Source organism: Phyllobates terribilis, unplaced genomic scaffold (genome assembly GCF_046119375.1).
Source record: "Phyllobates terribilis strain yellow unplaced genomic scaffold, ASM4611937v1 Scaffold_13__5_contigs__length_258822181, whole genome shotgun sequence".
NCBI classification, from domain to species: Eukaryota; Metazoa; Chordata; class Amphibia; order Anura; family Dendrobatidae; genus Phyllobates; species Phyllobates terribilis.
In genome coordinates, this window is record NW_027362773.1 from 159001852 (window position 1) to 159023587 (window position 21736).

Below are 21736 nucleotides of genomic sequence, written 5' to 3' on the forward strand. Positions count from 1 at the left end.
CCCTGCCTAACAGGAGGCAGGGACGCCGACGCTACAGTTATATTGTCCCTGAGGACTGCAAACCGCAGAAACTTCCTGTGGGACGGATGAATCGGCACATGGTAGTATGCATTCTTTAAATCTATGGTTGCCATGACGAAGTCTTTCCCTATTAGGGGAATAGTTGATTTTATAGACTCCATCTTGAAATGTCGGTATTTGATGTGATGGTTTAGGGACTTCAGGTTGATTATGATGCGTGGGGTCCCTAATAGTTTCCGTATTAGGAATATTTTTGAGTAGTGACTCGTCCCCTCCTGGCCAGGAGGAACTAGAGACACCACTCCCGAATGCAGAAGGTCTTTTAGGGCGACCGATAGGCGATCCTGAGCCCCCCGAGAGGGAAGGGACGTGACCCTCAGGATCTGAGGGGGGCGACTCTCGAATTCCAACAGAAGACCCTCCTCGATGGTATTCAGGATCCACTGGCAGGAAGATATTGCCTGCCACTGGGGAAAGAAATTCGAAAGCCGCCCCCCTACACGGACCAAGTCATTGTCTGTCCTGTTGCTGGTGTTTTTGCTGGGGTACAAGGATGTTGCGACCCTTGCCGCCTTTGGGATAGCTTCAGTGCCCAGATTTTCCCTTTCCTCTATACTGTGAGGGGTGACTTTGGGAAGGCCGAAAGGAACGTTTCTTAGCCTGTTTCTGTTCAGGAAGGGTTTTCTTCCTGTCTGAGGCCTTTTCCAGGATTTCATCCAGGGCTGGGCCAAATACATATTTCCCTTGGAATGGAATGGAACAGAGCTTGATTTTAGAGGTGACGTCCCCACTCCATGTTTTGAGCCATAGTGCACGGCGAGCAGTATTGGACAGGACAGCTGCCCTGGCCGCGATACGGACTGACTCAGCCAACGCGTCCGCTAAGAAACCTGTGGCTTTTTGGAGGAGAGGGATGGAGTCAAGCAGATCTGCCCTGGACGTGCCTGAGACAGATGTTCCTCCAGTTGGGTCAGCCATTTGAAGAGGGATCTGGCCACAAAAGTCGAGGAAATATTGACTTTGAGAGAGGCAGAGGAGGTTTCCCATGATTTTTTAAGGACGCTTTCCATTTTGCAGTCCAAAGGATCCTTTAATTGGGACGAGTCCTCAAAGGGAAGTGAGGTTTTTCTCACTACCGTAGCCACCTGGATGTCTACCTTAGGGACTTCCCATTTAAAACCTTCACCCTCTAACGGAAACTTATGTTTTAATTCCGAAGGGGGGGGGTGAGGCGATTTTCCGGGGACTCCCATTCCTGTCGGATGAGATCCCTAATTACCTCATGGACTGGAAACCCAGTCTGTTTCTTGGTTTTAAGACCCCTAAACATCTCGTCCTGAACAGAACAGGGAACCTCCACTTCTTCCAGCCCCATAGTGCCTCTAACAGAGTCCAGTAGTTCCTCTAAGTTGTCCGAGGAAAAATAATATCTAAAGGTTTCGACTGCTTTGGCAGGCCCTACGGATGCCAATTCCTCAAAATCATCAGAGGCTGAGCTACTAGCGTCCTTAGAGACCACATCTGAGTCTAACTCCTGGATCTTCCTCTTCTTAGGGGGAGAGGGCCTGGAGGAGGAATAGACAAGCAGGGCAGCAAAGGAGGCCTGGACCTCCTGTCTAACCACCTGGACCTCCTGTTTAACGAATGATCTAAGATCCTCGATCAGTGAGGGGTTTTCTTCTCTAATTATTTTATCCGTACAGGGCTGACACAACTTCTTCTTATAGGATGAGGACAGCTTTTTTGTACAGATGCCACATCTACGGGGCTGGTCTTTATCCTTCTTAGAAGCGGGGGCCTTGTCTTCCTAAGAAAGGGGAAGAGAAGGGGACCCATGTGAAATAGAAGGAGGGGAGATCTAGTGTCATTTAAAAGGAGGCCAAGGTAACCCCATAGTGACCACCCAGGCACTACTCACTGTAGCCGAGGGCATGCTGGGCTCTGCAGATGCAGGGGTACAGGACCTATCACCTTCCATAGTGGGAATAGCCTTACCTTTTGGTGTCTTCAAGCGGGTTTTAAATAAAACCGTGCCTCCCAGCAAGGGACCTCAGTCCCCTCCCCTTTCCGATCACTCTTAAGGGCCAATCCAGGTTTGGTATGGGCCTTTGGTCCTATCATCCAGCGTCCCACGTGGAACGCTCCGACCGGAGCGATGGGACCGCAGTGACGTCAACCAGCGCGCGCCCAAACTGCCCGCCGGTTCAGGAGCGTGGAATCCACATGCAGCGTGGAACGCTCAGGCCGGAGCAGCAGGGCCCCCGGCGACGCCACTTCCGTCGCGTGCGCGCGTCGACGTCACATCCGGCACACGCGCGTCGACGCCACATCCGGCACGCGCGCGGGGATGCCCGTGCGCGTGGCAACGTCCACGCTCCAGGAAAGAGGAGATGCCGGAGGGCAGGAGCGGCCTCCGGCATGAACGATCCCCTGGCTTGCTTTACCCTCAGTGGGGCGCAGGTAGCCAGGGTGGTCCCCCAAAGGGGAACAGCAAGGAGGGAGCACCCCGACCGACCACTGCCCGGCACACAGGTAAAGGAAATACAGCGCTGCCCTGCCGGCCCGACAGCACTGCAGGATCTCTCCATGCCCCAAGGGGACAGGAAAACACTGGGGATTGACGGTGGGAAGGGGCTTTTAATCTCTCTATGTTCCTGTCCCCCAAATAGGGCGTGGACAACATCCTCCAATGCTGTCGTGGAAGGCGTATTGAGAAAGTATGTGCCCCCCACATCCACCTCCAGGGGCTTCTCTGTCCTCATCTACATCCATAGAAATTAATATGGGAAAAGTATGTGACCCCCACATCCACCTCCGGGGGCTTCTCTGTCCTCATCTACATCAATAGACATTAATATGGAGGAAAGTATGTGCCCCCCACATCCACCTCCAGGGGCTTCTTTGTCCTCATCTACATCCATAGACATTAATATGGAGAAAGTATGTGTCCCCCACATCCACCTCCGGGGGCTTCTCTGTCCTCATCTACATCCATAGACATTAATATGGAGAACGTATGTGCCCCCCACATCCACCTCCAGGGGCTTCTTTGTCCTCATCTACATCCATAGACATTAATATGGAGAAAGTATGTGCCCCCCACATCCACCTCCAGGGGCTTCTTTGTCCTCATCTACATCCATAGACATTAATATGGAGAAAGTATGTGTCCCCCACATCCACCTCCGGGGGCTTCTCTGTCCTCATCTACATCCATAGAAATTAATATGGAGAAAGTATGTGCCCCCCACATCCACCTCCAGGGGCTTCTTTGTCCTCATCTACATCCATAGACATTAATATGGAGAAAGTATGTGTCCCCCACATCCACCTCCAGGGGCTTCTTTCTCCTCATCTACATCCATAGACATTAATATGGAGAAAGTATGTGCCCTCCACATCCACCTCCGGGGGCTTCTCTGTCCTCATCTACATCCATAGACATTAATATGGAGAAAGTATGTGCCCCCCACATCCACCTCCGGGGGCTTCTCTGTCCTCATCTACATCCATAGACATTAATATGGAGGAAAGTATGTGCCCCCCACATCCACCTCCGGGGGCTTCTATGTCCTCATCTACATCCATAGACATTAATATGGAGAAAGTATGTGCCCCCCACATCCAACTCTGACGGCTTCTCTGTCCTCATCTACATCCATAGACATTAATATGGAGGAAAGTATGTGCCCCCCACATCCACCTCCGGGGGCTTCTATGTCCTCATCTACATCCATAGACATTAATATGGAGAAAGTATGTGCCCCCCACATCCACCTCTGGGGGCTTCTCTGTCCTCATCTACATCCATAGACATTAATATGGAGGAAAGTATGTGCCCCCCACATCCACCTCCGGGGTCTTCTCGGTCCTCATCTACATCCATAGACATTAATATGGAGAAAAGTATGTGCCCCCACATCCACCTCCGGGGGCTTCTCTGACCTCATCTACATCTATAGACATTAATATGGAGTCGTCCTCTGCAGATATAACGGCTCTCGCTCGTCTGGGAAGGATTCCTACAAGAGTTTGGAAGCATCTATCCATTTTTTAGCCCATTTATGGGGTTAGACCCTGATGTTGGGGGGGGGCAGGCTCAGAGTGTCCGTTATAGGAAGGGGTCGGGGTCCGGGCTCTGTTCTCCCCCCCATGTCTGTATGGAGCTTGTGCACTGGGCGCAGTCATGGGGGACAAATAAGGGTCTTCCCCAAACTGTTCCCACAAAGCTGAAGCTACAATTGTCCGCAATGTCTTGTGCTGAAGATGAAGATTTCCCATCACTGTAGCTGAGGGTCCGCGGCCGCCCCCTGATAACAGCCTATAGTGTTATCCCCCTCCACCATCTGTACAGGGGGCACAATGCAGTCAGGGGGTAACATCCTTCTGGAATCACCAAACCCAGACTCCTCCATCAGACGCAGATAGAGAAGTGCGATCCGTCACTGCACAGGACACGTCTCCTCCAGAGTCCAGAGGTGGCAGCTTTACACCACTGCATCCGACGCTCGGCATTGTGCTTGGTGATGTACGGCTGCATGCAGCTGCTCGGCCATAAAGCTCCTGGTGGGGGCGCAGTGTTTATAGCAGAGGAGGTCTGGACTTTGCAGTTATGGGGTCAGCAGAGCGGTGGTGACTTTTCACAGAGCATCGCAGCTGTGATAGAAAGGAGTCAGGACACGCAGAGCATCGCAGCTGTGATAGTAAGGGGTCAGAACACGCAGAGCATCGCAGCTATGATAGAAGGGGGTCAGGACACGCAGAGCATCGCAGCTATGATAGAAAGGGGTCAGGACACGCAGAGCATCGCAGCTGTGATAGTAAGGGGTCAGGACACGCAGAGCATCGCAGCTGTGATAGAAAGGGGTCAGGACACGCAGAGCATCGCAGCTGTGATAGAAAGGGGTCAGAACACGCAGAGCATCGCAGTTATGATAGAAAGGGGTCAGGACATGCAGAGCGTCGCAGCTACGATAGAAAGGGGTCAGGACACGCAGAGCACCGCAGCTATGATAGAAGGGGGTCAGGACATGCAGAGCATCGCAGCTGTGATAGAAAGGGGTCAGGACACGCAGAGCATTGCAGCTATGATAGAAAGGAGTCAGGACACACAGAGCATCGCAGCTATGATAGAAAGGAGTCAGAATATGCAGAGCATCGCAGCTATGATAGAAAGGAGTCATGACACGCAGACCATCGCAGCTATGATAGAAAGGAGTCAGGACACAGAGCATCGCAGCTATGATAGAAAGGAGTCAGAATATGCAGAGCATCGCAGCTATGATAGAAAGAAGTCAGGACACGCAAAGAATCGCAGCTATGATAGAAAGGAGTCAGAACACGCAGAGCATCGCAGCTATGATAGAAAGGAGTCAGGACACGCAGAGCATCGCAGCTATGATAGAAAGGGGTCAGGACACAGAGCATCGCAGCTGTGATAGAAAGGGGTCAGGACACGCAGAGCATCGCAGCTATGATAGAAAGGGGTCAGGACATGCAGCGCATCGCAACTAGGATAGAAAGGAGTTAGCACACGCAGAGCATCGCAGCTGTAAGAGAAAGGTGCCAGGACACGCACAGCATCGCAGCTGTGATAGAAAGGAGTTAGGACATGCAGAGCATTGCAGCTATGATAGAAAGGTGTCAGGACACACAGAGCATCGCAGCTGTGATAGCAAGGGGTCAGAACACACAGCATCACAGCTATGACAGAAAGACTTCAGAACACGCAGAGCATCACAGCTATGATAAAAAGGGGTCAGAGCATGCAGAGCCTCACAGCTATGAGAGAAAGGAGTCAGAACACGCAGAGCATCGCAGCTATGATACAAAGGGGTCAAAACACGTAAAGCATCGCAACTATGATATAAAGGCGTCCTGAATTTGTAAAGGGCAGGTGATGAGAGGGGCGGTGGGTGTGTTGGATGGAGCTATTCATGTGTGACCCGATGAACCTGCTCACCAGGCTGCTGCTGCTTTGTGACAAGGAATCTGTGGGCTATTTATGTGCTGGGTGTGACTCTGCGATCGTCTCCTGTTCCTGGTGTGACGCTGCAGGTGAGCAGAGCTGGCAGTCACCTGTGGTGGGCAACACCTGGTGAAAACTGACCGTCATCTTACAGGTACAGACGGGCACTAAATGACGGGGCGTCCTGCTGGCGGTGGGTGCAGCCGGGCCAATGTGATTACAGAGATATCAATGAACTGACTGCTAAGTCCACAGTGATATCGGGGCGCTGGGACGTGGAGCATTAGAGCCCTGTGTACTGACAGCGGAGTATCACCCCGTATACAGTGATATATTATTAGTCCCACGCCCGTGCAGAGCAACAGGAGCGCAGACGCCGGACCCATCACCATGCCGCGATGGAGGCCAAGACTGATCATAGAGGCACGCTCTGACTGGTACTGTTAAAGGGGCACTCTAACAGGCATATTATGGTTGGTACAGTTATGGCACTGTATAAAGGGTTTTCTCTGTCAGGCACTGTATATGGGGCACTCTGCATCTGGTATTCTCTAGCTGACACTGTATATGGGGCACTCTGGCTGGCACTGTATATGGGGCACTCTCTGGCATGGACTGTATATGGGGAACTCTGGCAGGGACTGTATATGGGGCACTCTCTGGCAGGGACTGTATATGGGGCACTCTGCATCTGGTATTCTCTGGCAGGCACTGTATAAGGGGCACTCTCTGTCTGACACTGTATATGGGGCACTGTATAGGGGGGCACTCTCTGGCTGGCACTGTATAAGGGGTACTCTGCAGCTTGTATTCTCTGGCAGGCACTGTATATGGGCCACTCTCCGGCTGGCACTGTATATGGGGCGCTCTCTGCAGCTGGTATTCTCTGGCTGGCACTGTCGGTCTTGGCCAGTATTCACACATTATTACCTCCGCGCACTCACGTCACTTAGTGGGAAGAGATTTGCATTAACTCGTGGTATACCGCCAAACTAATGGCTGCTCCGCTCCTTGCCAGCGACAGTTACAGCTGATTGTGACGTCATCAGAAGGCGCCCACCCCGGAAATGTCAGTGTAGAGCGCACCTGGGCCGCGCACTGTGGGCGGAGCGGTCGGGCGCCCTCTTGTGGCCGGAGTGCTGAGTGCGCTATATATATCGCCGTGCCGCGGGCGCCGCCGCTTCATGTGCCGCTGTCCTCACCTTCCCTCTGTTCACCATGCACAGGGCTCTGAAGCGCTCTGGCATCCTCAGGATGGCGCTGTCCGGGGAGCAGGAGAAGGGGGCAGGAGAGGCCTTCCTGGTGAGGGCAGTGAAGATCGCCCTTGTGGTCCTGCTCTACTGGTTCATCTCCATCACCATGGTGTTCCTGAATAAGTACCTGCTGGACTCCCCGGTGCTCCGCCTGGACGCCCCGCTCTTCGTCACCTTCTTCCAGTGCCTGGTGACGGTGCTGCTGTGTAAGGTGCTCAGCCTGCTGGCCCTGCTGCTCCCGGGGGCCGCCGTGGACTTCCCCTCTGTCCGCTTCGACCTCAAGGTCCTGCGGAGCGTCCTGCCACTGTCCGTGGTCTTCATCGGGATGATCACCTTCAACAACCTGTGCCTCAAGTACCTCGGCGTGGCCTTCTACACGGTGGGCCGCTGCCTGAGCACCGTCTTCAACGTGCTCCTGTCCTACGTCTTACTGAAGCAGACCACCTCGCTGTACGCCCTGCTGTCCTGCGGGGTCATACTAGGTAAGACCTGAACCCCCCCGACGCGCGCCCACCTCACAACTTTCTAAAATACTTTGTTCGGGTTGTTCACGTTTTTATTTTTAAAATTTCTGCTTGCTGGCGGTGAATGGAAACCTTCTCGCTTACGTCACACAGCTGAGAATTTGCTTCAATTGCATCAAAATTGCATCTAGACTGGTACATTGTAGCAAACTGTCAGCAGGAGATAATTGTCACCCTAGACACAACTGTAGCAAAGCCTCAGCAGTGAAAAATTTAAAAAGTTCATGTCTAGGACAGGTCGCAGTTGCTAAAAGTAAACCCACCACCCTCCAAAAGTCAAGGAAGCGCTTGTCCTGCTGCGGATTTAGGAGCCCTTTGCTTTTATGGCCAGACGTGGACAAGGACTGTTTCAATATCTCGTGGCTGAAGTTTTGCAACAATTGTTTTCGATGCAGACAATTGTATAAATGCATCAACTACAAATAGATCTTCTACGCTGATACATTGCAGCAAACTGCAGATTTTCCACACACAAAGGATAGATGGTGACCACTGGGATCGCCACAGACTACGAGAACGGGCGTCTTGTGCCTCATGTGAATGGAGCAGTAGTGAACGTGTGGCCATAGCTATAGTCACTTATATAGGAATGGTCATGCACGTGTGACCTCTGCGCCGTCTACCTCTGTGGGCTTCGCTCATACCTCACTGCCGCCCCCATAGAATAGAGCAGAGGTCACACATGCACAATACACGCCGTTCACGTGTGGGCATGGGACTCTTATTCTCAGGATCAGTGGGGATCCCATTAGTTGACCCTAAACTATCACCTCGTTATTTCCTAATAGCTTTTTATCGGGGTTGTCCGGCGCCGCTGTCTTCCGCGTTGGCTATTAGCTGATGACATTGGCTTTGCAGATGATGCACGGTCCTGGCCGGCATCACTCACCTCTGATGTGGGCGCTGGAGTCGCCCTGTAATATAATATGGCCACTTTAGATTTCCTATCAAAGTTATTTGAATGTATTTTCTGATCTATTTTGTCTTCTTTCCCCTCACAGGAGGCTTTTGGCTGGGCATAGACCAAGAGGGCGCAGAGGGCACTCTATCCTGGGCCGGCATCTTCTTTGGCGTCCTGGCCAGTCTGTGCGTGTCGCTGAACGCCATTTACACAAAAAAAGTCCTTCCGGCTGTAGACGGCAGCATCTGGCGCCTGACTTTCTACAACAACGTGAACGCCTGCTTCCTCTTCTTGCCCCTGCTGCTCGTATTCGGGGAGCTGAACACCCTCAGTGCCTTCGACAAACTTTACTCCTCCTACTTCTGGGGCATGATGATCCTCGGGGGCGTTTTCGGCTTTGCTATCGGCTACGTGACTGGTATGCAGATTAAATTCACCAGCCCTCTCACCCACAACATCTCTGGCACTGCCAAGGCCTGTGCCCAGACTGTCCTGGCCGTATCCTACTACCATCAGACTAAGAGTTTCCTGTGGTGGACCAGCAATATCATGGTGCTCGGCGGCTCCTTCTGCTACACGTGGGTGAAGGGTCTGGAAATGAAGAAGTCGCAAGATCAGGATGAGCAGGCGAACAGTAACGAGGAGAAGAGTTCCTCGGGGGTGTAATGCCCGTCTGGAGATGTGGATGCCGCCCGGACTGATGTGTATGGGACAGGATTGTGCCCTTCTTATGAACTGGGTTCTGTATGCGTCACCTGCGTACATACAGATGGCAGACCCCGGTGGGCTACAACCAATATGGCCACTGTTACAGCTCCCGCAATTGTTGACATCCCGCTTTCCCAGAGGCCGGAATGGTAAATCTGTATTAGAGGTAGACCTGGGGTCTTGATCAGGAGCGCACTGCTCCCCTTCCTCCCAGCTTTCTGCTTGCCAGGAGGCGGTGTGCCCTGGATGATTGACAGTTTGGACCAGCAGCATGGTTGTGCTGCTGGGCCGAACTGTGCTCTCTCCAGTGGTGCTAGCAGAGGTAACGTTACCTCTGCAGCACCGGAATAGCACAGAAGCTGAATCTGAGCAGCGCTTACAAGTCTATTCCAAACAGCTTGTAAGCGCTGCGCTCCTTGCTGAGGAGACCACTTCTGGCAGATTGCAGAGGTGGCCGGTAACCTAGGCTATTATCAGTAAAAAAAAAAGCCACTTCTTGAGGAAAGAGAAGATATCTAATGAAAAGTAAATTGCAAAGTTGCCTCTTTAAGACAACCCCTTTAATGCATGGCTAAGCAGATTTTCCATTCAAGGATCCTGGAAAAGCTGGGCTGGGGGGATTCACATTTGTTGCAAAAAGGTAAATTGGTGCAGATTTTTATATTGTGGAAATTACGCCATTTGTGAATCCCCCCCAATAACAAATATGGCTGCTACTAACGAAACTGCAGAAGTCCTATTATAAGGCAAACGAGCCGCCTGTGGTTCCTCCACTCTCGTGCTATTCAGATATTCCACCCAGTATAGAAAGAAATTCCGTTTTGTGACAGTAAGTGTTGTCATGGGACCACATACATAGGTCATTCAGGTTTGCTAGAAACTGTTTAATAATTATTTTATATTATTACAAATTGACGGACGATTCTATGAAAATAATTTCAGTTAATTTTTTTTTTTTTTCGGGATTGGGAGAACATGGCAGCTTTATCCGCAAATAAATGGCTCCACCTCTGTGTCCAGGTCATGTCTGGTACTGCAACTCTGACCCATTGAATAGAGATGTAATACCAGGCACTACCTGCAGGGGGCGGTGCTGTTTTTAGCAGAAAGCAACCATGTTCCCTTTAGTATATAGGCGGGTTTGAGGGCTGTTACATGGCATAAGGTGGTCGCACGAGCTGAAGTGAATCATTAACGTTTACAATGAAGAAACTACAATCTTCTAGAAGTCGCTGCTGTTTTTACGTAGGATTTCTTAAAATCATAAAAAAAAAAACAATTGCATTTGTACCTCTGAATCTCTGCTGTGAATGACTGATTTGTATAAAACTTTATTCATACTGTTTGCTCTCAGGTGAGTGACTGTTATCAGGCGGCGTCTCATATCAAGGACCATCTGTTACTGAGAAACCAGAGTTTAAATTGATATGCAAATGAGGCTTAAGTGCTTTGGCCGAGTAGAAGCACTTTCATGCCTTTGTCACTCCAGCTCTAATCCCCACCCAGCGCCTTCTTCTCCTGCTTTACTGACTGCTCTTTTGCTGTGTGACATCAATTCAGTGAGCGGGCAGGCTGGATGTGAAGTCTGAGCGCCTCTGCCGGTAATATAGGCTGGATGGGAGCCATCTGTGCCTTTCCCGGTAATATAGGCTGGATATGGGAGCGGTCTGTACCTCTTCCGGTAACATAGGCTGGATATGTGAGCTCTGTCTGCCTCTGCCGGTAATATAGGCTGGATGGGAGCCGTCTGTGCCTCTTTCGGTAATATAGGCTAGATGGGAGCCGTCTGTGCCTCTTCCGGTAATATAGGCTGGATGGGAGCCATCTGTGCCTTTCCCGGTATATAGGCTGGATGGGAGCGCTGTGTGTAGCCAGGATGCTGCTGTCTTCATTAGCTCATAGAAGCAGCACTGCTTCTGTCCTGCATTTATTTCCTCTCCATGTGCTTTTCTGCTTTCTCTGCCCTCACTGCAATACTTTCTCCCCTTTCTACTGTTAAGGGGGAATCCTTAATGATTTGTAACATTTTTGCACCGCACTAAACTAGATAAAGAACCTACACAGCATCTGCTGCATGAAAATAGTCTTCATTCATTTCTTTAATTTCTACTATTTAAAAAGTTAACTTTCCATTTAGGAAACAAATGAGTAATAAAAAAAAAATTGTACAAAGGCGTAAGTAGCCTCTATGGACATAATGCTAAGTGCCCAGGCTCTCCTGAAGGTACAGCTCGTCTTTTGCAGGGAGACCTCCAACCTGGAGGAAGATATTACACGTCGCTCCTCATTTAGTCTTTTAAGCTATAATAAAAACTTGTATAACAGCCCAAGCCCGGTAATCATTTTGATTGTTTTGTAACTTATTCCCTTCCTATAGTTACAAGCACAAAGCGTTAATGTCATACCGGTTGCACAACTTGAATGGGTGTGTAAACCTGACAAGTACCGGAGACTTACAATGGGCTCTGAGCTGATGGAGCCTAATCTGCTGGAATTTATGACCCGAGTATCCGGCGCAAATATGAACTTCGCCCAATACATCCGGCGCTGGTGGATGTCTCGCTCTTAAGATCCTCTGCAATAGTAAAGGTGCGGAAGATTCCTAACACCCCTGTACTCCGGGTCCGTGTGCCTTACAGCCGGGCGGATGAACCCGTATCATATATCAACGGGATGGAAAAAACCATCAGTTGTGGATTATTTATTTTCCTTTGCATTACATGGTGATATTCTGCTGCGTATTCGCTTGCAGAAAATCCTGTTCTACAGCGTAATGCATGTGAGTTTTAAGAAATCTCATATACACAGTGCAAAATATATCTGCAGCGTAAATTGACCAGAGTAGCTCGCCTTTGCAGTACAAAGCCTGAAATGCGCTGATCCTTCTTTGCACTGATATCAGCAACCGCGGGAGGTCCGCAGTGGACCCGAGTGGGAACTTAACCTAAGGGTATATGTACATGCTGCAGATTTGGTTGCAGAAAATTTAGCGGCTGAAAGTTGGACTCAGACCATGATACACAGACGTCTGAGTACAGGCCGCGGTGCACGGACTGGCCGCGGTGCACGGACTGGCCGCCGTGGTCTCCTGACCTTGAACTAGGCATGTATAAGAATCTCAAGTTCAGGTCCGAAGCCCCACGGCCCATCGGTGCAGACCGTGCTATACTGATGTCTGACCTCAGCCTTATTCATTCATGAATTTCAGATGAATGGGATAGTTGCAGAAATATCTGCCGCAATGTGTGAACATTTTTCTAACGGGGTGAAAATCTGTAACAAAAATCGTGATTTTGTGGATTAAAAGAAAATTAAATTTTGCTCATAGAGGAGGAGACTTGTTCCATCCACAACCATTGTACCATAATCTGCTGTGGATTTTCTATGCACAAATCCACACCGTCCATCTGCAGCGTTTCCATCCCTGGGCGATGTGCTCCATGCAGCAGTATGGCGCCGTAGTATAAAGTAACGCACCCCAATAACTACATTCACAAGCTGATGAATCACAGCGTCCGTCGTGTGAATCGGCCGCCGTTCTCTGGAATAATGGCTTTGATGTTGGCGTGACCGGTTACAGAAGAGGCTGCTATTATGTGATCACAAGACGTCTGATGCCCATGTTATTAACCATACGTGCACTCAATTACCGTGTATAGATTAAAGATTTGTCAAAATTAAAGGGATATTACCACTGGATATTGGGACCTTCAACCAGTCCCCTGAATATTGGGACCTTCAACCAGTCCCCTGAATAGATCCCTATAGAGTGGGAAAGACGATCAGCATGGAAACCTATGGCTAAGAATCGGTGTAATTTGGATGCTACAAATTGTCAGCCATGTTTCTGCATCAACTACCTAATTTAGACATGTCTCTTTTTGTTAAGCCAAGTTTTTAAATACAACTACTTTATTTTGGAAACTTCCTGTTTGCGGAGTTCCCTAACTTTTCTAAAACATTATTGATAAAGTCATGCCTGGATTTTACATACGTTTTTAGGAACCACTTTACACAATTTTTATGTGCAGAATTTCCGCACCTCATTCAAGTCAATGTGGAAAATTTACAAATTTAATGCATATTTACCCCAAGAGAAATTAACATACTGCATATTTTTAATATAATGCACCGAAGACCAATTTCCGTAGCATTAAACAAAAAGCGTCGCGGGCGTGAGATTTACAGTGGGTACGGAAAGTATTCAGACCCCTTTAAATTTTTCACTCTGTTTCATTGCAGCCATTTGGTAAATTCCAAAAAGTTCATTTTTTTTTCTCATTAACCCCTTAAGCCCCGCGGGTGGTTTGCACGTTAATGACCGGGCCAATTTTTACAATTCTGACCACTGTCACTTTATGAGGTAATTACTCCGGAACGCTTCAACGGATCCCCCTGATTCTGAGATTGTTTTTTCGTGACATATTGTACTTCATGATTGTGGAAAAATTTCTTCGATATCACTTGCGTTTATTTGTGAAAAAAACGGAAATTTGGCGAAAATTTTGAAAATTTTGCAATTTTCAGAAATTGAATTTTTAAGCCCTAAAATCAGAGCGATATGTCACACAAAAGAGTTAATAAATAACATTTCCCACATGTCTACTTTACATCAGCACAATTTTGGAACCAAAATTTTTTTTTGTTAGGGAGCTATAAGGGTTAAAAGTTGACCAGCGATTTCTCATTTTTCCAACAAAATTTACAAAACCATTTTTTTAGGGACCACATCACATTTGAAGTCACTTTGAGGGGTCTTTATGACAGAAAATACCCAAAAGTGACACCATTCTAAAAACTGCACCCCTCAAGGTGCTCAAAACCACATTCAAGAACTTTATTAACCCTTCAGGTGCTTCATAGGAATTTTTTGAATGTGGAAGAAAAAAATGAACATTTAACTTTTTTCACAAAAATGTTACTTTAGACCCAATTTTTTTATTTTCACAGGGGTAACAAGAAAAAATGGACCCCAAAATTTGTTGTGCAATTTCCCCTGGGCACGCAGATACCCAATATTTGGGGAAAAAACACTGTTTGGGCGCACTGTAGGGCTCGGAAGGGAAGGAGCGCCATTTGACTTTTTGATTGTAAAATTTGCTTGAATAATTAGCGGACACCATGTTGCGTTTAGAGAGCCCCTGTGTGCCCAAACATTGGAGCTCCCCCACAAGTGACCCCATTTTGGAAACTAGACCCCCCAAGGCACCTATCTAGATGCATAGTGAGCAGTTGCAACCCCCAGGTGCTTCACAAATTGATTCGTAAAAATGAAAAAGTGAAAAAAAAAACACTTTTTCATTGTTACGAATCAATTTGTGAAGCACCTGGGGGTTCCAACTGCTCACTATGCATCTAGATAGGTGCCTTGGGGGGTCTAGTTTCCAAAATGGGGTCACTTGTGGGGGAGCTCCAATGTTTGGGCACACAGGGACTCTCTAAATGCAACATGGTATCCGCTAACAAATTGAATGGAAAATCGGCTCAAATTGTTAGCGGACACCACATTGCGTTTGGAGAGCCCCTCTGTGCCCAAACTTTGGAGCTCCCCCACAAGTGACCCCATTTTGGAAACTAGCACTTGGAACCCCCAGGTGCTTCACAAATTGATTCGTAAAAATGAAAAAAAAAAACACTTTTTCATTTTTATGAATCAATTTGTGAAGCACCTGGGGTTCCAAGTGCTCACTATGCATCTAGAAAGGTGCCTTGGGGGGTCTAGTTTCCAAAATGGGGGAGCTCCAAAGTTTGGGCACAGAGGGGCTCTCCAAACGCAATGTGGTGTCCGCTAACAATTTGAGCCGATTTTCCATTCAATTTGTTAGCGGATACCATGTTGCATTTAGAGAGTCCCTGCGTGCCCAAACATTGGAGCTCCCCCACAAGTGACCCCATTTTGGAAACTAGACCCCCCAAGGCACCTATCTAGATTCATAGTGAGCACTTGGAACCCCAGGTGCTTCACAAATTGATTCATAAAAATGAAAAAGTGTTTTTTTTTTCACTTTTACGAATCAATTTGTGAAGCACCTGGGGATTCCAAGTGCTCACTATGCATCTAGATAGGTGCCTTGGGGGGTCTAGTTTCCAAAATGGGGTCACTTGTGGGGGAGCTCCAATGTTTGGGCACACAGGGGCTCTCCAAACGCAACATGGCGTCCGCTAACAATTTGAGCCGATTTTCCATTCAATTTGTTAGCGGACACCATGTCGCGTTTGGAGAGCCCGTGATGTGCCTAAACAGTGGAGCTCCCCCACAAGTGTCCCCATTTTGGAAACTATACCCCTCAAGGATTTTATTAAGGTGTGTAGTGAACATTTTGAACCCAGAGGTACGGCACAGAATTTGTTTACATTAGGTCATCATATTGAATAAGTTGTCATTATTCTTGAGCGCAAGTGCTCGCTACTTGAGTTTGCATCGGGTACTCAGGTATGCACCATGTACAGCGTGTGCTCGAGTGACATGCTCGAGTCCCTGCTCCGCATGTTTCACGGTTATTAGACACCCAAAAAAAAACATGCGGGGATCGCTCGTGCATGGCAGGCAATCCCCGTAAAGTTTTTTGGCCGCGAAGCATATGGGGCAGAGACTCGAGCATGTCACTCAAATACCCACGATACTCAATGCATACCAGAGCACCCGATGCAAACTCAAGTAGCGAGCACTTGCTCTCAACACTAGTCGCCATATCGTCATCTTTTTTTCTTACTTTTGAAAAAAATCCCAACCCCAGCCCTAACCCTAGCACAACCCTAGCCCCAGCACAACCCTAGCCCCAGCACAACCCTAGCCCCAGCACAACCCTAGCCCTAGCACAACCCTAGCCCCAGCACAACCCTAGCCCCAAACCCAGCCCTAACCCTAGCCCAATCCTAACCCAAGAGTTTATTTTTGACGCCGTTCCTTGTGCGGTATAAGTGATTAGACGACTTTATTCTTCGGGTCGGTGTGATTACAGCAATGCCAGAATCATATGGGGTTTTTATGACTGACAGCTGTCACACACTAAAAGACGCATTTTTTGTAAAATCTAGTTTTTGCATCGCCATATTTTGAGAGCTATAATTTTTCCAGATTTTGGCAGACAGTCATGTGACGGCTCGTTTTTTGCGGGATGACTTGACGTTGTTATTGGTGACATTTTTTGATCGCTTTCGATTTCGATTTTTGGGAGGCAGAATAAACAAAAACCAACAATTCAGGAATTGTTTTTTTTTTTTATTATTATTATTCTGTTCCGCGTGTGGTAAAATTGATGAGGCAGCTTTATTCTTCGGGTCAGTACGTTTACAGCGGTACCACATTTGTATCATTTTTCTATGTTTTGGCGCTTATACACAATAAAAGCTTTTTTATAGAAAAAAATATTTTTTAGTATCGCTTTATTCTGAGAGCTATAACTTTTTTATTTTTCGGCTGATGGAGCTGTATGGCGGCTTTTTTTTTGCGGGACGAGATGACGTTTTCAGCGGTATCATTTTTATTTATATGCGTCTTTTTGATCGCGTGTTATTCCACTTTTTGTTTGGCGGTATGGTGATAAAGCATTGTTTTTTACTTCGTTTTTTTTTTTTTTTTTTTTTTTTTTTACCGTGTTCACTGAAGGGGTTAACTAGTGGGACAGTTTTATAGGTCAGATTTTCCGGACGCGGCGATACCAAATATGTGTACTTTTATTGTTTTTTTTTTTTTTTTTATAATAATATTTATTGATGGGGACATTATATTTTTATTTTTGGTGTATTATTTTTTTTATTTTTTTATAATATTTTTGCACATTTTTTTTTTTTTTTTTTCCACTTTCACACAGTTTATACACTTTATTACTTTGTCCCACTCTGGGACTTTCACTTTTTTTTTTCTGATCGCCTGCATGGCACAGGAATGGAGCACCATCCCTATGCCATGAAGGCTGTCAGAAATGCACAGTGTGAAGATTGCTTGGAGATGCACTGCGCATGTCCAAGCAATCTTCCTGCTCTCTGGTGACCCGGATGTTGTCATGACGACATCGGGTCGTCATGGCAACACCCGGGAAGCCTTTGCAGACTGCGCTGGAAGCCGGAAGAGGAGGTGAGTATCGCCGATCACCTCCCCTTGCCCCCGCAATGCCGCGATCGACTTCGATCGCAGCATCGCGGGGGTTAATGTGCTGGGAGCGGTGCAGGACCGCTCCCTGCACATAGTACCGGGTGTCAGCTGTGACAATCAGCTGACACCCGGCGGCGATCGTGCCCGCACAGCCTGTGTGCGCGCGCGATCGCAATGATGTACTAATACGGGTCTGGCTCTTAAGTCCCAGGGCACAGACGCGTATTAGTACGTCAGATGTTATTAAGGGGTTAAAGTACACTCTGCACCCCATCTTGACTGGAAAAAAACAAACGTAGAAATTTTTGCAAATTTATTAAAAAAAGAAAAACTGAAATATCGCATGATCATAAGTATTCAGACCCATTGCTCAGACACTCATATTTAAGTCACATGCTGTCCATTTCCTTGTGATCCTCCTTGAGATGGTTCTACTCCTTCATTGGAGTCCAGCTGTGTTTAATTAAACTGATAGGACTTGATTTGGAAAGGCACACACCTGTCTATATAAGACCTCACAGCTCACAGTGCATGTCAGACCAAATGAGAATCATGAGCTCAAAGGAACTGCCCAAGGAGCTCAGAGACAGAACTGTGGCAAGGCACAGATCTGGCCAAGGTTACAAAAGAATTTCTGCATTACTCACGGTTCCTAAGAGCACAGTGGCCTCCATAATCCTTAAATGGAAGAAGTTTGGGACCACAAGAAGTCTTCCTAGACCTGGCCATCCAGCCAAACTGAGCAATCGTGGGAGAAGAGCCTTGGTGAGGAGGTAAAGAAGAACCCCAAGATCACTGTGGCTGAGCTCCAGAGATGCAGAAGGGAGATGGGAGAAAGTTCCACAAAGTCAACTATCACTGCAGCCCTCCACCAGTCGGGCCTTTATGGCAGAGTGGCCCGACGGAAGCCTCTCCTCAGTGCAAGACATATGAAAGCTCGCATAGAGTTAGCTCAAAAACACATGAAGGACTCCCAGACTATGAGAAATAAGATTCTCTGGTCTGATGAGACGAAGATAGAACTTTTTGGTGATAATGCTAAGCGGTATGTGTGGAGAAAACCAGGCACTGCTCATGACCAGCCCAATACAATCCCAACAGTGAAACATGGTGGTGGCAGCATCATACTATGGGGGTGTTTTCAGCTGCTGGGACAGGATGATTGGTTGCAATTGAAGGAAACGTGAATGCGGCCAAGTACAGAGATATCCTGGATGAAAACCTCTTCCAGAGTGCTCTGGACCTCAGACCTCAGGCGGAAGGTTCATCTTCCAACAAGACAATGACCCTAAGCACACAGCTAAAATAACAAAGGAGTGGCTTCAGAACAACTCTGTGACCATTCTTGACTGGCCCAGCCAGAGCCCTGACCGAAACCCAATTGAGCATCTCTGGAGAAACCTGAAAATGGCTGTCCACCAACGTTCACCATCCAACCTGACGGAACTGGAGAGGATCTGCAAGGAAGAATGGCCGAGGATCCCCAAATCCAGGTGTGAAAAACTTGTCGCATCATTCCCAAGAAGACTCATGGCTGTACTAGCTCAAAAGGGGGCTTCAACTCTATACCAAGCAAAGGGTCTAAAAACTTATGACCATGTGATATTTGTTTTTCTTTTTTAATAAATTTGCAAAAATTTCTACATTTCTGTTTTTTTTCAGTCAAGATGGGGTGCAGAGTGGACTTTAATGAGAAAAAAAATGAACTTTTTAGAATTTAACAAATGGCTGCAATGAAACAAAGAGTGAAAAATTTAAACGAGTCTGAATACTTTCCGTACCCACTGTATAGGAATCTCATCCACTTTTTTGAAGCTGTATTAGACTGTGTTTTTTTTTTTTTCATGCAAATATTAAAGTGAATGAATCCATGCAAATGATGGACAGAACATGAATGCACTCCAGGAGATGCTTGGGAACCTCCTTCACATCAGTTTGGTAACAATTGGCTTAAAGCTATGTTTCCACAATGTTGCAGATTTTCTGCACCATTTCTACACCCATTAAATAAAATAGGTTATATGCATGTTTTCAAACATACGCAGAGTAAAAAAAAAACTCACCAAAAAACTCACTGTGGGAACGCAGCCTAACTTGGGCCTCTTTTCGGCCTCCATGGTTGAAAAAAAAAAAAAAAAGGAATGCAAACGGACTATCATATGGATAAAAAAAAAGTTTTTTTTTGTGGACACTCCGTGTCCAAAGAGCCCGCCTGGATCTCTCACAAATGTATGTACCGCCATATATAGTAACTCTATGGGACAGGTGGCATATATGAAAGTGGGTCCCAGCGCTAGATTAACATATGCACGGTTTAAAAAAAAACAAAACACGTGGAATGCAAAAAGATGAAAAACATCATATACACTGCTCAAAAAAATAAAGGGTACACTTAAACAACAGAATATAACTCCAAGTAAATCAAACTTATGTGAAATCAAACTGTCCACTTAGGAAGCAACACTGATTGACAATCAATTTCACATGCTGTTGTGCAAATGGAATAGACAATAGATGGAAATTATTGGCAATTATCAAGACACCCTCAATAAAGGAGTGGTTCTGCAGGTGGGGACCACAGACCACATCTCAGTACCAATGCTTTCTGGCTGATGTTTTGGTCACTTTTGAATGTTGGTTGTGCTTTCACACTCGTGGTAGCATGAGATGGACTCTACAACCCACAGAAGTTGCTCAGGTAATGCAGCTCATCCAGGATGGCACATCAATGCGAGCTCTGGCAAGAAGGTTTGCTGTGTCTGTCAGCGTAGTGTCCAGAGGCTGGAAGCGCTACCAGGAGACAGGCCAGTACACCAGGAGACGTGGAGGAGGCCGTAGGAGGGGAGCAACCCAGCAGCAGGACCGCTACCTCTGCCTTTGTGCAAGGAGGAACAGGAGGAGCACTGCCAGAGCCCTGCAAAATGACCTCCAGCTGGTCACAAATGTGCATGTGTCTGCACAAACGGTTAGAAACCGACTCCATGAGGGTGTTATGAGGGCCCGACGTCCACAGATGGGGGTGGTGCTCACAGCCCAACACCGTGCAGGACACTTGGCATTTGCCACAGAACACCAGGATTGGCAAAGTCGCCGCTGGCGCCCTGTGCTCTTCACAGATGAAAGCAGGTTCACACTGAGCACATGTGACAGACCTGACAGAGTCTGGAGACGCCGTGGAGAGCGATCTGCTGCTTGCAACATCTTTCAGCATGACCCGTTTGGCAGTGGGTCAGTAATGGTGTGGGGTGGCATTTCTTTGGAGGGCCGCACAGCCCTCCATGTGCTCGCCAGAGGTAGCCTGACTGCCATTAGGTACCGAGATGAGATCCTCAGACCCCTTGTGAGACCATATGCTGGTGCGGTTGGCCTTGTGTTCCTCCTAATGCAGGATAATGCCAGACCTCATGTGGCTGGAGTGTGTCAGCAGTTCCTGCAAGATGAAGGCATTGAAGCTATGGACTGGCCCGCCCTTTCCCCAGACCTGAATCCGATTGAGCACATCTGGGACATCATGTCTCGCTCCATCCACCAACGTCACGTTGCACCACAGACTGTCCACGAGTTGGCGGATGCTTTAGTCCAGGTCTGGGAGGAGATCCCACAGGAGACCATCCACAACCTCATCAGGAGCATGCCCAGGCGTTGTAGGGAGGTCATACAGGCACATGGGGGCCACACACAATACTGAGCCTCATTTTGACTTGTTTTAAGGACATTACATCAAAGTTGGATCAGCCTGTAGTGTGTTTTTCCACTTTAATTTTGGGGGTGACTCCAAATCCAGGCCTCCATTGGTTAATAAATTAGATTTCCATTGATGATTTTCGTGTGATTTTCTTGTCAGCACATTCAACTTTGTACAGAACAAAGTATTCAATGAGAATATTTCATTCCTTCAGATCTAGGATGTGTTATTTGAGTGTTCCCTTTATTTTTTTGAGCAGTGTAGATAAAAACATAGAGCCAAAGGTGCAAATAAAGATCTGGATGTTCGAATGGAAGTGTGGAAGTTGCACCCACATATGGCGGCCGATTAGCGATTCCTGTTATTTTAAAATCCAAGATGAAAGAGCAAAGTGCAGAGAGCGGAGGATGGGATATTGCTTCTTCTTCTTCCACTGAGCCGCATGGAAATATCCTATAAAACTTTATAATGTTAGCTCCGGGGATGGGTAATGTGCCAAAGGGTGCATCTCTAGAAATTGTGCATTTATGGCCATGGAGGAACAAATGCAGAAAGGTGGCAGAGCATTTCATATTAAAGGA

The 21736-nt window shown here is 47.6% G+C and overlaps 1 protein-coding gene across 4 annotated transcripts; it reads left to right on the top strand.

The window, feature by feature from the left end:
- Positions 1 to 5977: 5977 nt before the first annotated feature.
- On the top strand, positions 5978 to 11705 carry SLC35C1 (solute carrier family 35 member C1). Of its 4 annotated transcripts, none has more exons than XM_073658839.1 (3): positions 5978 to 6078; positions 7216 to 7724; positions 8768 to 11705. In XM_073658839.1, exons 2-3 carry the CDS (start codon positions 7244 to 7246, stop codon positions 9331 to 9333), a joined length of 1047 nt encoding a protein of 348 aa, XP_073514940.1. In that variant the 5' UTR covers positions 5978 to 6078; positions 7216 to 7243; the 3' UTR covers positions 9334 to 11705. The 4 variants fall into 4 exon arrangements, with proteins under 4 accessions (XP_073514940.1, XP_073514938.1, XP_073514937.1 ...); XM_073658837.1 differs by having other exon boundaries at positions 5988 to 6143; XM_073658836.1 differs by having other exon boundaries at positions 6037 to 6426.
- Positions 11706 to 21736: the final 10031 nt, after the last annotated feature.